Below are 18,083 nucleotides of genomic sequence, written 5' to 3'. Positions count from 1 at the left end.
CCGTGACAAAGAAGGCCACCAAAAGGATCTAGCCACCAAATCTCTGGTACCAAAGATTCCAGGATGCCCAGCCAACACAGAACAATGAAGCTCAGAGATAACTCTATTAGTCCATTTATCAGGGACAAACAGTTTCTCTGCTGGGCAACGGTCAGGTCTATCAGCCTGAAATTTTTGCAGCACCCGCCGCAAATCAGGGGAGATGGCAGACAAAATTATCCCCTTTTTGAGAATACCTGCCGGCTCAGAAACACCCGGAGAGTCAGGCACAAAACTCCTTGACAGGGCATCAGCCGTCATATTCTTAGAGCCCGGAAGGTACGAAACCACAAAATCAAAAAGGGAGAAAAACAACGCCCATCGAGCCTGTCTCGGATTCAACCGTTTGGCAGACTCAAGATAAGTCAAATTTTTGTGATCTGTCAAGACCACCACGCGTTGCTTGGCTCCTTCAAGCCAATGACGCCACTCCTCGAATGCCCACTTCATGGCCAACAATTCTCGATTACCAACATCATAATTGCGCTCAGCAGGCGAAAACTTTCTAGAAAAGAAAGCACATGGCTTCATTCCCGAGCCATCAGAACTTTTTTGCGACAAAACAGCCCCTGCTCCAATCTCAGAGGCATCAACCTCAACCTGAAATGGGAGCGAAACATCTGGCTGGCACAACACAGGGGCAGAAGAAAAACGACGCTTCAATTCATGAAAAGCATCCACGGCCGCAGAAGACCAATTGACCACATCAGCACCCTTCTTGGTCAAATCAGTCATTGGTTTAGCAACACTAGAAAAATTAGCGATGAAGCGACGATAAAAATTAGCAAAGCCCAGGAACTTTTGCAGGCTCTTCACAGATGTCGGCTGAGTCAAATCATGAATGGCCTGGACTTTAACAGGGTCCATCTCGACAGTAGAAGGGAAAAAAATGAACCCCAAAAATGAAACCTTCTGAACTCCAAAGAGACACTTTGACCCCTTCACAAACAAGGAATTAGCACGAAGGGCCTGGAACACCATTCTGACCTGCTTCACATGAGACTCCCAATCATCCGAAAAGACCAAAATATCATCCAAATACACAATCAGGAATTTATCCAGGTACTCTCGGAAGATGTCATGCATAAAAGACTGAAATACTGATGGAGCATTGGAAAGCCCGAATGGCATAACCAGGTACTCAAAATGGCCCTCGGGCGTATTAAATGCTGTTTTCCATTCATCGCCCCGTTTAATACGCACAAGACTATACGTCCCTCGAAGGTCTATCTTGGTAAACCAACTAGCCCCTTTAATACGAGCAAACAAGTCGGACAGCAACGGCAAAGGATACTGAAATTTGACTGTGATTTTATTAAGAAGGCGGTAATCAATACAAGGTCTCAAAGAACCATCCTTCTTGGCCACAAAAAAGAACCCTGCTCCCAACGGTGATGACGATGGGCGAATATGGCCTTTCTCCAAGGATTCCTTTATATAACTCCGCATAGCGGCGTGTTCTGGCACAGATAAATTGAACAATCGGCCCTTAGGAAACTTACTACCAGGAATCAAATTAATTGCACAATCGCAATCCCTATGAGGAGGTAGGGCACTGGCTTTGGGCTCATCAAATACATCCTGATAATCCGACAAAAACTCCGGAACTTCAGAAGGAGTAGAAGACGAAATTGACAAAAATGGAACATCACCATGTACCCCCTGGCAACCCCAGCTGGACACAGACATAGATTTCCAGTCCAATATTGGATTATGGACCTGTGGCCATGGTAACCCTAAAATGACCACATCATGCAGATTATGTAACACCAAAAAACGAATATCCTCCTGATGTGCAGGAGCCATGCACATGGTCAATTGGGTCCAGTACTGAGGCTTATTCTTGGCCAAAGGCGTAGCATCAATTCCTCTCAATGGAATAGGATGCTGCAAGGGCTCCAAGAAAAAACCACAGCGCCTAGCATACTCCAAGTCCATCAAATTCAGGGCAGCGCCTGAATCCACAAATGCCATAACAGAATAGGACGACAAAGAGCAAATTAGAGTAACGGACAAAATAAATTTAGACTGTACCGTACCAATGGTGGCAGACTTAGCGAACCGCTTAGGACAATCGGAGATAGCATGAGTGGAGTCACCACAGTAAAAACACAGCTCATTCTGACGTCTGTATTCCTGCCTTTCAGTTCTGGTCAAAGTCCTATCACACTGCATAGGCTCAGGCCCATGCTCAGATAGTACCGCCAAATGGTGCACAGTTTTACGCTCACGCAAGCGCTGATCGATCTGAATAGCCAAAGACATAGACTCATTCAGACCAGCAGGCATGGGAAATCCCACCATGACATCTTTAAGGGCTTCAGAGAGACCCTTTCTGAAGATTGCTGCCAGGGCACATTCATTCCACTGAGTGAGCACAGACCACTTTCTAAACTTCTGACAATATATCTCTGCTTCATCCTGACCCTGACATAGAGCCAGCAAGATTTTCTCTGCCTGATCCACTGAATTAGGTTCGTCATAAAGCAATCCGAGCGCCAGGAAAGACGCATCTATATCACGCAATGCCGGGTCTCCTGGCGCAAGAGAAAATGCCCAGTCTTGAGGGTCGCCACGTAATAAGGAAATAATGATCCTTACCTGTTGAACAGGATCACCTGAGGAGCGAGGTTTCAAAGCTAGAAACAATTTACAATTATTTTTGAAATTCAAGAACTTAGATCTATCACCAAAAAATAAATCAGGAATTGGAATCCTAGGCTCTGACATCGGATTCTGAACCACAAAATCTTGAATGTTTTGTACCCTTGTAGTGAGATTATCCATCCAAGAGGACAGACTTTGAATGTCCATGTCTACACCTGTGTTCTGAACCACCCAGAGGTAAAGGGGAAAAGTGAGACAGAACACGCTGCAAAGAAAAAAAAATGGTCTCAGAGCTTCACTTATCCCTCTATTGAGATGCATCAATACTTTTGGCCAGCTGTACTGTTATGATCCGGTGGTTAGGACAAATAATGGACCTGATAGTTACTGATAATAAGGACGAGCTCTGGGACGTGGGAACTCTGCTGACCGCGATTCCTAAACCTATCAAAACACACTAGAAATAGCCGTGGATTGCACCTAACGCTCCCTATGCAACTTGGCACAGCCTAAGAAACTAGCTAGCCCTGTAGATAGAAAAATAAAGCCTATCTTGCCTCAGAGAAATTCCCCAAAGGAAAAGGTAGCCCCCCACATATAATGACTGTGAGTAAAGATGAAAATGCAAACACAGAGATGAAATAGATTTAGCAAAGTGAGGCCCAACTTACTGAACAGACCGAGGATAGAAAAGGTTACTTTGCGGTCAGCACAAAAACCTACAAAAGACCACGCAGAGAGTGCAGGGAAAAATACCTTCCGCACCGACTCACGGTGCGGGAGGCGCCCCTCTGCGTCCCAGAGCTTCCAGCAAGCAAGGCAATATTGACAAAAGCAAGCTGGACAGAAAAAATAGCAAACAAGCAAAATAGCACAGAGGAACTTAGCTTCTGCTGGAGCAACAGGAACTCAGAACGATCCAGGAGCGAACTGGAGCCATAGTACAACATTGACAGCTGGCATGGGGCAAAGATCTAAGAGGAGTTAAATAGAGCAGCCCACTAACGAATTAGCCTCGTCACCTGTGGAAGGAAACTCAGAAACACCCACAGGCACCAGAGAAAGTCCATAGACAGAACCAGCCGAAGTACCATTCATGACCACAGGAGGGAGCCTGACAACAGAATTCACAACATATAGCACAGCCCACACAGTATATAACACAGCCATGTAGTATATAGCACAGCCACGTGGTATATTGCACAGTCACATAGTATATGGCACAGGCACGTAGTATATAGCACAGCTATGTAGTATATAACACAGCCACATAGTATATAGCACAGCCACGTAGTATATTCCAGAGCCACGTAGTATATAGCACAGCCCACATAGTATATAGCACAGCCCACGCAGTATAAAACACAGCCCATGCAGTATATAACACAGCTCACATAGTATATATCACAGCCCATGTAGTATATTGCACAGCCATGTAGTATATAGCAAAGCCACATAGTATATTGCACAGCCCACGTAGTATATAGCACAGCCAACGTAGTGTAGAGCACAGCGGCGTAGTATATAACACAGCCCACGCAGTATGTAACACATCCCACGTAGTATGTAACACAACCCACGTAGTTTGTAACACAGCCAATGTAGTATATAGCAATGTGGGCACCATATCCCTGTTAAAAAAAGAACTAAAATAAAAAATAGTTATATACTCTCCTTCCGGCGGCTTCTGGATCGAGCCCAGGCCGTAATGCCTTGCGGCAATAACCCGTGATGATGTAGCGGTCTCGCGAGACCACTACGTCATCATCTCGCGAGACCGCTACGTCATCATGGGTCCTTGCTGCAGTGCATTCTTTGGACCGGAGCATCGCGAGGAGCGGGAAATGCTGCCGCGGACGCCGGAAGTTGAGAATATAATGATTTTTTTTTATTATTATTATTTTTAACGTTATATGTTTTTACTATTGATGCTGGATAGGCAGCATCAATAGTAAAAAGTTGGTCACACAGGGTTAATGGCAGCGATTACGGACTGCGTTACACCGTGTTATGCTGCGGTGTAACGCAGTCAGTTTAATAGACTGCTAAAACGCTATGTGGGCGCTGACTGGAGGGGAGTATGAAGGGGGACTGACTGGAAGGGAGTATGGAGGGGCCAATTCGCGGCCAGACTATGCCTGTCGCTGATTGGTCATGCCCAACCGGCCGCGACTAATCAGCGACGCGGGATTTCCGTTACAGACGGAAGTGGACCTTAGACAATTATATATATAGAAGGTTGCCATGTTGAAGATGATGTCATAATGGTTACCATTGACGATGGCATAATGGTTGTCATAGCGACGATTATGTCATAAAGGTTGCCACGGTGAAGATGATGTCATAATGGTTGCCATGGCGACTATGATGTCATAATAGGTTGCAATGATATCGGTTATGTCATAATGGTTGCCATGGTGACGATGATGTCATATTAGGTAGCCATGGCGACAATGATGTCATAATAGGTTGCAATGGTGTTGGTTATGACATAAAGGTTGCCATGGCGACGATGATGTCATAGGCTACTTTCACACATCAGGTTTTTGTTTTCAGGCTAAATCCGGCTAATGTTTAAAAAAACGGATTCGACCTAAATTGCAAAAAGCTGATGCGCTCTGAGAGAGAAAGAGAGAGAGAGAGAGACCAGAACAGCAAATCTGCATGATTTGTGTGGAAAATGCATTGGAAACTGGATCCGGCCGCCGGCCGTATTCATGGTTTCAGACGTCCGTTTCATGTGTTTTTGGCCGATTCTGTCTATGTGCGTTTTTTTCCGCTGGACAAAAAACATTGCAGTGGACGTTTTCTCCGTCCGCCGGAAACGACTATTTGGACGAATCTGGGAAAAAACGGATGAAACATCTGGCCATCAGAAAGCAGCCATAAAGGTTGCCATGTTGAAGATGATGTCATAATGGTTGCCATGGCGCGATGATGTCATAAGAGGTTGCAATGGTGACGGTTATGTCATAATGGTTGTCATGGTGACGATGTCATAATAGGTTACCATGGTGAGAAAGATGTCAGAATGGTTGCCATGGCGAAGATGATCTCATAATGGGTATATGGGCACGGGACTATGGGATGGAGGATATGTATGATGGGTATATGGGCACAGGACTATGGGATGGAGGATGTGTATGATGGGTATATGGGCACGGGACTATGGGATGGAGGATGTGTATGATGGGTATATGGGTACGGGACTACGGGATGGAGGTTATGTACGATGAGTATATAGGCACGGGACTATGGGATGGAGGATATGTATGATGGTATATGGGCACAGGACTATGGGATGGAGGATAATCATTATAACTTATTATAACTAACCACAGTTAGTTACTACGCCCGGGCAACGCCGGGCTCTTCTAGGTTGCAATGGTGACAGTTATGTCATAATGGCTGCCATGTCAACCTATTATGACATCTTTATCGGCATGGCAATCATTATGACATAACCGTCACCATTGCAACCTACTATGACATCATCATCGCCATGGCAACCATTATGACATTATCTTCAACATGACAATGTCATAATGATTGCTATGGTGACGATGATGTCATAAAGGTTGCCATGGTGAAGATGTTGTCATAATGGTTGCCATGGCGACAATTATGTCATAATAGGTTGCAATGGTGACAGTTATGTCATAATAGTTGCCATGGTGATGATGATGTCATAATAGGTTGCAATGGTGACGGTTATGTCATAATGGTTGCCATTGTGACGATGATATCAATATATGTGTATCAACAATGTCATAATGGTTTCCATGGTGATGATGTCATAATGGTTGCCATGGCAACAATGATGTCATAATAGGTTGCAATGGTGATGGTTATGTCATGATTGTTGCCATGGTGACAAAGATTTCAGAATGGTTGCCATGGCGAAGATGATGTCATAATAGGTATATGGGCACGGAACTATGAGATGGAGGACGTGTGATGGGTATATGGGCACGGGACTATGGGGTGGAGGAAATGTATGCTGGGAATATGGTCACGGGACTGTGGGATGGAGGATGTGTGATGGGTATATGGTCACGGGACTATGGGATGGAGGATGTGTATGATGGGTATGGGACTATGGGATGGAGGATATGTTTGATGGGCATATGGGCACGGGACTATGGGATGGAGGATGTGTATGATGGGTATATGGGCACGAGACTATGGGATGGAGGTTACGTATGATGAGTATATGGGCACGGGACTATGGGATGCAGGATAATCATTATCCTACTATCAATTAGTTACTATGCCCGGGCAATGCCGGGATCTTCAGCTATTTCTTCAATTATATTTTTGTTTTTGTTCTTATATTGTTTACTTTGCAGTAAAATTGACCTAGTAGCTTTGTTCTGGGTCAGCATAGTTACTGTGATACTTCAGTTATTTTTTTATGGCTTCAGTTGCCTGGTTGGCAGAGTTTTAAGAGGACTTTTTTTTTGCAAGGCGAGCTATGATTTTTATTGGTACCATTTCTGGGGTCCATATGATTTACTGACTTCTTTTTTTATTAATTTGTTTGTAATGTGATCAAAAAACAACAATTTTGCCATTTTCATTTGCTTTACATTTCGGTGTTTACCATAGTGGCTAAATATTGTTGTATTTTATAATTTCACACAATTATTAGCTATAAAGTATGGTGATTTTTTATTTTTTTTTAAATGTCTTATTTGAGGACAGCATAACAGAAGTGATTTAAACTTTCATTTTTTAAATACTTTTTATGTTTTTGAAATGATTTTATTAGATTTATGGGATCCGAACCTGTGATTACTTGATCCCCTGTACAATCAAATACAACATTGTGGTATAGCAGTCTTTCGTATAATTACTGGACCCTTATGAAGACCAGCCACATTTCCTGAACTCCTGCATGCTGCTGTCATGATTGACTGTGGCATCTAGGAAGTTAAACTATTGCAATCAGAGATACAGTAGCTCAGATCACAGCAGTTTATCTCCCATACATATTAGACTAATTTCAGCTGAATCTAACAAGATCCATCAGCTCGACGGACAGTCTAATATACAGTATACTGAAGCCCCTGACAGATGATTGTCAGGGAGCTAAAGGTACCTTCACACATAACGATATCGTTAACGATATCGTTGCTTTTTGTGACGTAGCAACGATATCATTAAAGAAATCGTTCTGTGTGACAGCGACCAACGATCAGGCCCCTGCTGGGAGATCGTTGGTCGCTGAACAAAGTCCAGAACTTTATTTCGTCGCTGGATCTCCCGTGGACATCGCTGGATCGGCGTGTGTGACACCGATCCAGCGATGTCTTCACTGGTAACCAGGGTAAACATCGGGTTACTAAGCGCAGGGCTGCGCTTAGTAACCCGATGTTTACCCTGGTTACCAGCGTAAAAGTAAAAAAAAAAAAAACACTACATACTTACCTACCACTGTCTGTCCCCGGCGCTGTGCTCTGCACTCCTCCTGTACTGGCTGTGAGCGTCGGTCAGCCGGAAAGCAGAGCGGTGACGTCACCGCTCTGCTTTCTGGCCGCTGTGCTCACAGCCAGTACAGGAGGAGTGCAGAGAAGCAGAGCGCCGGGGACAGACAGCGGTAGGTAAGTATGTAGTGTTTTTTTTTTTTTACTTTTACGCTGGTAACCAGGGTAAACATCGGGTTACTAAGCGCGGCCCTGCGCTTAGTAACCCGATGTTTACCCTGGTTACCGGCATCGTTGGTCGCTGGAGAGCGGTCTGTATGACAGCTCTCCAGCGACCAAACAGCGACGCTGCAGCGATCCGGATCGTTGTCGGTATCGCTGCAGCGTCGCTTAATGTGAAGGGGCCTTAAGGATCTGGCATGACCAATTTCAGTCTACAGATCCTTTTGTTCTCCAAAGATAAGCCGTCAGCAGAGAAGTCTGGCAGTGGTTTGGAAGAGTATGCGCTCCGGTGTAAGGGATAGTTAGGTGAGATAGTTGCCAGCCAAGCACTTGTTTGGCCAACAGCCATCTAAAGTGTAAGAGGGGCTACACTCTCGGGTGCCTTCAGCAGCCTCAACTCCTGAGTTCACTTCATGCAACAAATGTACACATATGCAGTCAGTGTTGGACTGGGGTGCCAAGGGCCCACTTTTAACATTTATTCTAGGGGCTCACTATTCAGCTAAATACAAAAATAACCTGACCATAGTACAAAAATGTACAGGGTGGGCCATTTATATGGATACTTAAATAAAATGGGAATGGTTGGTGATATCAACTTCCTGTTTGAGGCACAATAGTATATGGGAGGGGGAAAACTTTTCAAGTTGGGTGGTGACCATGGTGGCCATTTTGAAGTCAGCCATTTTGGATCCAACTTTATTTTTTTCAATGGGAAGAGGGTCATGTGACATCAAAATTATTGAGAATTTCACAAGAAAAACAATGGCGTGCTTGGTTTTAACGTATCTTTATTCTTTCATTTGTTATTTACAAGCTTCTCTTTGTTTACAGCGATTGACATGTCGCAGAGGTTAACACGTGAGGAGCGGAGAGAAATTTGTTGATGTCTGGTGAACACAGTACCCGAGTGATTGCAGCAGATGTCAATGCAAGACACCCTACGAGACCACCCAGAGACCACCCATCTCCCATGCTACAGTTAGAAAACTGCTTGACAAATTTCGTGAAACTGGTTTAGTGTTGGATTTGCCAAAATGTGGAAGCAAGAAAACTGTCACTAATGAAGAAACATCAGTGGCTGAAGATCAGCAGCATATGGAGGTGTTACCTGGCATTGTAACCCTGTCTCTTCTGATAATAATCAACCCGCTAAAAACTCTTCTGGAAAGGACAGGAAGTATAAGTCTAAAATAGCTCCAATGGCCAGTGTGATTTTTTTTATATAGATCAAGATATGAAAAAAACATTACCAAATATTTTAAAAGGCACGTTACGCAAAAACCTTATTTTAGCATTAGCTCATTTTCTGATGACTCATTCCCTTAACCATTAAAAGAATGGTTGTTTACAGGTTCGGACTTGCCCATAAGGTAACAGGGGAATTCCCCAGTGGGCTCCCAACATTACTGTATGGGCAGTACTTGGCATAATTCACTTGATTCACTCTGTACAAAAAATAGCAGCATCTCATCATTCACTAACCAAACTACCCAGTTTATTATTATATAGAGATATAGGTAAATTTGCGATTGAAGGAAGTGTAATATTTGTATGGAGGGGAAAAGAGGGCCCCCTACAAAGTCAATGCTACTGCTGGACCCTTGGCACCCCAGTCCGATACTGGTTGTGCATGTCATACAACTGCAGCTCGAGTCTACCAGAATAGGAGCATCTAGTATATGTCTCTCAGGGATTCCGAGAGGGAGCACCCCCTTTAATGCCTAAAATATTGCAGGAAATAAAATGCAACATATTTTCAGTTGATATCAGTGACATTTAAACCCATTACAAATTTGGATTATACCCCAACAGATGATAAGACCAAGAGCCTCTATCCACGAAGGCTTGGACTGTCCCATAGGACAACCGGAGAATCCTCTGGTGGGCCCCTGTACAAGTGTGAGCCATCACCCTCTTATATGAGCAGTCCTTGGCAAAATATACTTGAATCACTATGTACAGACAAAGGCAGCATCTTATTAATTTAACAATCTACACAGTTCATTGTTATATACATTTGTGATTGAGGATAATGTCACATTTGCATAGAGCTGAAAAGTGGGGTCCTGGAGTTGGTTTGCCCTTGCCACCCCTGTAAACCATATCCATGTGTACTCCTGTGAAATAATTGTACTGTCGGAACATGTTACTTTGGAACAACTTTTCGAAAGCATTTTGAGCTGACTAAACGAACGGGTGATTATTTGTTTACTTGCAGATTTCATTGTACGGACACTCAGATATTGTGACGATCACAGGGGAACTTTTCCTAAAACAATTCCTAGTTTGTTCAGGTAATGCACAGTGATGTGGGTGTCCAGTCTCCACAGTTATGTCAAGAATTTTAGCTGGTTAATTCCTAGAAATTTCTCTAGAACTGACCTTAACTTGTAATTGGAACAAATAACTTCTGTGACGTCTAACGGAGAACCTTGTGTATGATCCAGATAAACACACCACTTACCTTCAGCTCTGTCCTTCCTCTCAGTTCCAGAATATAGCCCTCATTTAACAATCTGAGGGTTTTTACAGTACTTTGGTTGACATGGATCCGATAGGCTGTAAAGAAATATAAACATTAACCCATTGGAGAAAATAAAAGGAAAATATATCTGTTTCCTGTTAGTATAAACCAGTATTTGATCGCAATTTTATTGATCTCTTTATTTCACTTAAAGGCAAACAGATGTGCAAAGCAATATATCAAAATCTAGTCATTATTTTTGTCCCTCCAATTCCAATTTCTGCTAGCTTCACATGATGGTTTTATTTTTTATCAATCATGATTTTTTATGATCGGTGTTCCTTTACTCACGTAACCCTGTTGATTCCATGCGGGAGGCAGTATTTACTGTGTCTCCAAAGAGACAGTACCTTGGCATTGTTAGGCCCACGACACCCGCAACCACAGGTCCTATAAAAAAAAAGTCAATTAATTTCTCCTTAATAAATTAAAGGTAACTCAAAATTATATTTGGCAAAAAAAATAGTTTTATTTTATTGTGCATTTATCATCATATAACGATACACAATGCCTTGAAACAGTACTCATACCCCATGGACTTTTCCATATTTTTTCACGTTATACCCACAAGCTTAAATGCATTTTGTTGGGAATTTATGCAATATACCATCATCAAGTAGTAAGTATTTGTGAAGTATAAAGAAGATGATACAGGGTTTTCTAATTATTTAAAAAATATAAATCAAAGTGTGATGTGCATTTATATTCAGACCCCAGTAGTCTGATACACACCTGTGTGTATTTTATTCTTAGCATAACTACAGCTTTTCTGTGAAGGCCTCAGAGGTTTGTTTGAGAACAATAGGGATCAAACAGCATCACAAAAAAACAAAGAACACACCAGACAGGTCAGGGATAAAGTTGTGGAGAAGTGTAAAGCAGGGTTAGATTGCAAAAAAATAGCCTAAGCTCTGAATATCTCACAGAGCACTGTTCAATCCATCATCCAAAAATGTAAGGAGTATGGCACAACTGCAAACCTACAAACACATGGCCATCCACCTAAGCTGACATCTCAAGCAAGGAGAGCACTAATAAGAGAAGCAGGCAAGAGGCCCATGGTCACTCTGGAGGAACTGCTGAGATCCACAGCTTAGGTGGAAGAATCTGTCCACAGGATAACCTTTAGTCATATACTCCACAAATCTGGCCTTTATTGAAGAATGGCAAGAAAAAAAGCAATTTTTGAAAGCAAGCAATAATAAGTCCCATTTCCAGTTTGCAAAAAGCCATGTGGAGGACACAGCTAGCATGTGGAAGATAGTGCTCTGGTCAGATCAGACCAAAGTAAACGTCTAGGGCTAAATGCAAAACGCTGTGTGTGGCAGAAAACTAGCACTGCACATCACCCTGAAAACACCATCCCCACCGTCAAACGTAGTGGTGGTAGCATCATGATGTGGGAATGTTTTTTCTTCATCAAGGACAGGGAGCTGGTCAGAGTTGATAGATGGATGGAGCTAAATACAGGGCAATCCGGGAGGAAAATCTGATAGAGACACAAGACTTGAGACTTGGGTGCAGGTTCATCTTCCAGCAGGACAACGACAATAAACATCCAGCCAGAGCTACAATGTATGGTTTAGATTAAAGCATATTCATGTGTGTGAATTGTTCAGTCACAGTCCAGACCGAAATCCCATTGGGAATCTGTGGTGAGACTTGAAAATTGCAGTTCACAGACGTCTCCATCCAATCTCACTGAGCTAGAGCGGGTTTGCAAAGAAGAATGGTCAAAAATGTGACCTCTAGATGTGCAAAGCTGGTAAGGATATACTCCAAAAGACTTGCAGCAGTAATTGCAGCAAAGGTGGTATTCCAAAGTATTGACTCAGGAGGGCTGAATACAAATGCACCTCAGAATAATCAGATTTATAGTTCGAAAATGTTTCGAAAACCATGGATCATTTCCTTTACATTTTACAAATACTTGCTACTTCGTGTTGGTATAACATAAAATCCCAATCAAATACATTTAAGTTTTGGGGTGTAACGTGAAAAGGTTTACAGGATATGAATACTTTTCCAAGGCACTGTAGAAGTATGATTCTTTGAGTTATCTTCCTTTGCCAAGTGGTATGTCCTGTCTTACATCTGTCACATCTCAATACAAGAGCTGTGTGCATGGAGACTGTGGCGCTGTAGACACCTTGTGTCCATATTGGGCTTTATGTAGCCCTACAATGAAGAAGTGAAGCATGGTATGGGACCATTCATTCCAGGTGTAAAATTACTACTACTGGGACTACTATCAGGGCTAGGGTAATAAAACATTTACGGTATATAATAAAAAAATAAGATGCTAAAAAAGATTATAACAATTTATAACTTTTTTTAAAAAAAATTTTATGACAGATTTTACCAAAATGATGGGTCAAATAGCAAACTATAATTAAATCAGTATTTTCTTAAAATTTAATATGTGCTTGGAGGCTAATGGTTTCAATACTGGACTGGTGGATGGGACTCAGAGTGCTAATGGACCATGGATTACGGGGTGAAAAATAGTTGCCATATCCATAATGAAGCATGCCATGATTTTTTTTCTTTTGGACTCCATTTGATATTTTGTATATATATATGAAATCAGAGGCTTATGGAGATATAGAAGGATCCAATAGTTGTCTATGGGTGTTGTAGTGTGTTTCTGTACAACGCTGCTCATGCATAGGAGGTTTTACTTCACTATTTTATTCCCAATCCAGCCCCATTACTTTTGCGGTTGACCTGCCATTTTCCCAAACACTTGAATGGCAAATCTGCTTAGTTATACAGCAATACCAGACCAGAGGATCCATCATGTAATTTCCATTTATGTGCCCTAATAACCTTTGTAACAAACCCTGTTGAAGCTGCAATTGTGGCTTTATTATTTGGCATGCTACAAAAAAATAACTAAGAAAAGACTGAATATAATTTTTAACATCACATAAGAAGATAAGGTATTTACTAGTGTTTTGTAGTTTTAGGTTACACTGGTTAATGTTGTACTTTTTACAATAATAAATAGAAATATATATGTCAACTACATGAAATATGATTCTAAGAAATATTAGGCCACGTAAGAATTAGAGGTAATAATATATACTTTACATTTCACTAAAGTGATAGACACATACAGCATGGATGTAGATAATATTACCAGAGTGCAGGCCTATACGTATCCTAACGGGGACATCATGCATGTGCCTCATTTTAAAAGATCCTACAGAACTAAGGATATCCAGGGACATGTTAGCAATTTCTGCTGCATGCCTATTTCCGTTTCTTTTGGGAAGCCCTGATGCGACCATATAGGCATCTCCTATAGTTTCTACCTGTTAGCAGAAAAACATAGAGAAGAGTCCTTATTATTTAAGACTAGTACTAAATTAGTCAGTCATGGAATAAAGGTCCAGATGTGCCCACCTTCTACTTTTCTGCAGTAGTTCTATCGTTTAGATATATCAGAAAACTGTAGCACGTCAACCTGGGCAGTGAAAGCTATAAAAGCTTTATTCACCAACATTTGGAGCGGTTCAACCCTGAAGGCGGCTCTTTGTCAGGTCTTGGCTTAAAATGCTGCATACAGTATGTTTCTTGAATAATGGTTTTGTAGCCTTCGCTTTCCTAGTGTGTGTGCTGCAGTTTTTTTCTATGTGTACAGTATATGGGGCCAAAACCTGACATTGTGAGCGACACTGCTTTATTCAATAAAAATAAAACATATGCATTAGAGTTGGTGCAAATTGATTTACACATCCAAGTACATCCGCCACAATAGTGGTTGGTAGCCACTGGATAAGAGCGAGACCTAAAGCAAGGATCAAAAAAAAGGAGGACCACCAGGCTACGATGTGCAAATATTCAATTTTATTATTTATTATGGTAACAAATGGTAATATAGTATTATAAAATTATTAAAAAGATGTGCACTGCAGGACATATACTGCTATAAATATTACATGGGTATATACATAATAGTAACCCTCAGTAAAAAAAAAAAAAAAAAGGGGAAGGCAAAACCTGATGCTGAAAAGAGAAAAATATTTTTTGTGGAAAAAATATATATCTGTATAAAATATATATATATACACATATATATCAATAAGTGAGTGAATAAAGTGCTCAGGTGCTATAATAAACAAATCAATTTGAACATCCCAAATTGATTCCAATCAACTCTTATTTACATTAAACATATGTATCCTTTTATTTTTTTTAATCTTTTTAACAGATATCATCTGTGGAGACATCCATTAAATTTAGACTTTTTTCATGTATATTTAAAACTTTGCATCATGCACCTCTGGATATGTGAGCTCAGCTTGGAAAAATTATAAGAAAGGAAATGTCTATAATAATGTATCTAAAATCATAATGCTTCTACACCACTTTTAATGCTGTAGCTTTTGCACAGACAAGAAGAGATGTATCAAAACTCCCCTTGAGAAAGCACACACGAAAAATGTAGTTACTCACCGATAACGGTGTTTCTCAGAGTCCATGACAGCACCATGGAGAGAGGGGATCCGCCCTTCAGGGACAGGAAACCTACAGATAAAAGGGCGGTACCTCTCCCTCGCATCAGTTGGTTTACAGAGGACAACAAGAAATTGTATGCACATTATATTTGTTTAATAGGATATACACCATGTTTATGCGAAACACACACAACTCAAAATAGAAAGGTGCTCATCACACACGTGACGGGAGGGAATAAGCGGGTGCTGTCATGGGCTCTGAGAAACACCGTTATCGGTGAGTAACTACATTTTTCTCAGTCTCCCATGACAGCACCACTGAGAGAATTACATAGATTGGAAGCTTAGGGAGGGACCACCGCCTGAAGGACCCTTCTCCCGAAGGTCAAGTCAGACATGGAGGCTAGATTTAATTGATAGTGTTTAAAGTAGGTTGAAGGCGACGACCAAGTGGCCGCATTACAGATTTGTTCTTTCGATACCTCTGACCTCTCAGCCCATGAGGTTGCTATGACCCTTGTGGAATGAGCTTTTAAGCCATCCGGAATGGCATTCCACGTGGATGAATAGGCCAAGGCTACCGCATCCCTTATCCACCTTCCAGGGTACCCTTGGATGCTTTGAATCCCTTCCTGGGTCCCTGGAAGCAGACAAAGAGAGATCCTTCCTTCCTACACCTCTGGGTAGATTCCAGGTACTGAACAAAACATCTTTTAACATCTAGGGTGTGGAATTTATGCTCTTTCCTATTTTTAGGATCTGGGAAAAAAGAGAGAAGGATCCCCTGTCCTTCCATTTTCCTTCATCCCATCTATTTTGCTCTCTGGGGGGTTTTCTGCAGAAAAATTTCCTCCTCCGAAAGGACTGTTTAAATGGTGTCGGTGCCACGTTCGGGAATCCCTTCTTCTTATTCCCCGCTTTTTGGAGTATGTCATCCAGAGTTTCTCCAAACAAGAATTTCCCCTCGCAGGGAAAGGAACATAGTTTAAGTTTTGTTTGTAGATCCCCTGGCCAGCTTTTAAGCCATAGGGTTCTCCTGGCTGCATTTGACAGGGCTGCAGATTTAGATGTTAAGCGGACAGAATCTGCTGATGAGTCTGCTAGGAAAGCCGCTGCAGCTCTTATTAAAGGAATGGATTGTAAGATTTTGTTTCTGGGTATGCCATTCTTTAGCTGTTTTTGCAACTGGTCCACCCATAAAATTAGGGATCTGGAGGTACATGTTGCTGCTATATGTAATACTATTGTAGGAACTCGAGGATTCTGGTAGCGTGGGGCAATGAACAGACAAAGACAGATTTCTCTAGTGCAAAAAGTGTATTTGTACCACAGCAATAACACCCAAAACAATATACTGATAACCCGCAATAAAACAAGTCCCTTAACTATATACAGCAAATCGGCAGAGTTCTTAGGGCAGAGTCCTTGGCAAGGTGAGTGTGACAGGTGACGTGGTGCAGATCCAAAACACTGTCGGCGCAAAAAGAGTCAAATCCAGGTATGTAGTAAACACAGGGAAGTCCAAAACAAGTCCTCAGGTTAATCCCAGGTGTGGCATGAACACGGGTAAGTCCAGAAACAAGTTCTCAAGTTGATCTCAGTTGTGGTATAAACATGGGTAAGTCCAGAACAAGTTTACATTAAAGTATTATACTGGTGTAGATTCCAGTAGCTGCCACCGGGGAGAGTAAATGAAGGATTAAGTAGCAAAAACACAGTCCAGCAACATAGTTCCAAAACAAAGTTCAAAACAGAGTTCTTACCAGGAGGAGTGAACCAAGGGTTAAGTTCCAAAATCAACAGACTAAAGATGACTGAGAGTGTAGCTTACATAAGCAGAGAATGTCCAGAGCCAAGGTGACTTGGAAAACCCGGAATACTGACACTATAGCTGGTCTCAGGTTACCCCCTGCTGATTCCCAAGTCCCCTTAAGAAAGGTGTCAGCCTTGTTATCCAAGGGGTCTTTAAGTGCCCTCAAAGGGGAGGGCAAATTTTTTTGAGGCCTTGGCTACAGCAATATCAAGTTTAGGGGCTTTGTCCCAGGATGTGGATGCTTCTTCTTCAAAAGGATATTTCCTTTTGAGAGAAGGTACTGAGGAGTTTTTCTCTGTCTGTTTTTTCTCATTCCTTTTTTATTAGGGTTTGGACATTCGGGTTTAAGGGAAATATTCTCCATTTTTTTCTGTCCCAGTCCCCAAACATTTTATCCTGAGCAGTTCTATTAGGACGAGGATCTGCTACCCCCATAGTAGATCTTACTGCTTTCACTAAGGTATCTACTTCGTCCAATGGATAGCAGTGGCATCGCCCCATTTCTTCACCTGAGGAAGATAAGGAGGAGTCTGATCTATCTGAGTCTGTGTCTGCAGAAGAAGAGGGGTCAGACTGCGAGTATACTGTAGTCTCCTTTCTTTTTATTTTCTCCCCTTTGCTAAGGGATGTAAAGGCACTCTGGACTTCTGATCTGATTACAGATCTTAGTTCAGAGGCAAAATCTGGAGTTTCCTCACATACCAGTTGTTTTATACAGGAATTAAAGAGCTTTTTACTCCAGAACTCTGGTAAAGTCTTACTACAGGTGGGACAGCATTTGTTTTTCATTTTCCCCAATCTCTTCTTTCCCTAGTAAGGAAAGAGAAGGAACCTTATTACAATGGTGAACGTTCTCGACAGTCAATCACCATTTAGATGCAAGCACAGGTACCTGTTCTGGAGGTTGGCGATTTGCTCACTGCAGATCTGCTGCGCTGTGTGGAATGGCTACTGGACTGGCTTCCTTGCTTGTCTTTGTCCTTTAA

The 18,083-nt window shown here is 42.0% G+C and overlaps 1 protein-coding gene across 1 annotated transcript in view; it reads right to left on the bottom strand.

Annotated features, from left to right (window-relative positions):
* Window positions 1-18,083, bottom strand: part of GUCY2F (guanylate cyclase 2F, retinal) — a 163,262-nt gene that overhangs the window by 76,983 nt on the left and 68,196 nt on the right. The window contains exons 14-16 of the mRNA XM_069747141.1: window positions 13,964-14,138; window positions 11,113-11,211; window positions 10,762-10,856 (exon numbers count right to left, since the gene is read on the bottom strand). Of these exons, the coding sequence (XP_069603242.1) occupies window positions 10,762-10,856; window positions 11,113-11,211; window positions 13,964-14,138 (369 nt within the window). The remainder of the gene's footprint in view (window positions 1-10,761; window positions 10,857-11,112; window positions 11,212-13,963; window positions 14,139-18,083) is intronic.

This window comes from Ranitomeya imitator, chromosome 2 (genome assembly GCF_032444005.1).
Source record: "Ranitomeya imitator isolate aRanImi1 chromosome 2, aRanImi1.pri, whole genome shotgun sequence".
NCBI classification, from domain to species: domain Eukaryota; kingdom Metazoa; phylum Chordata; class Amphibia; order Anura; family Dendrobatidae; genus Ranitomeya; species Ranitomeya imitator.
Note: the sequence above shows the minus strand (reverse complement) of the source record. Positions and strands in the feature narration are given on the sequence as shown.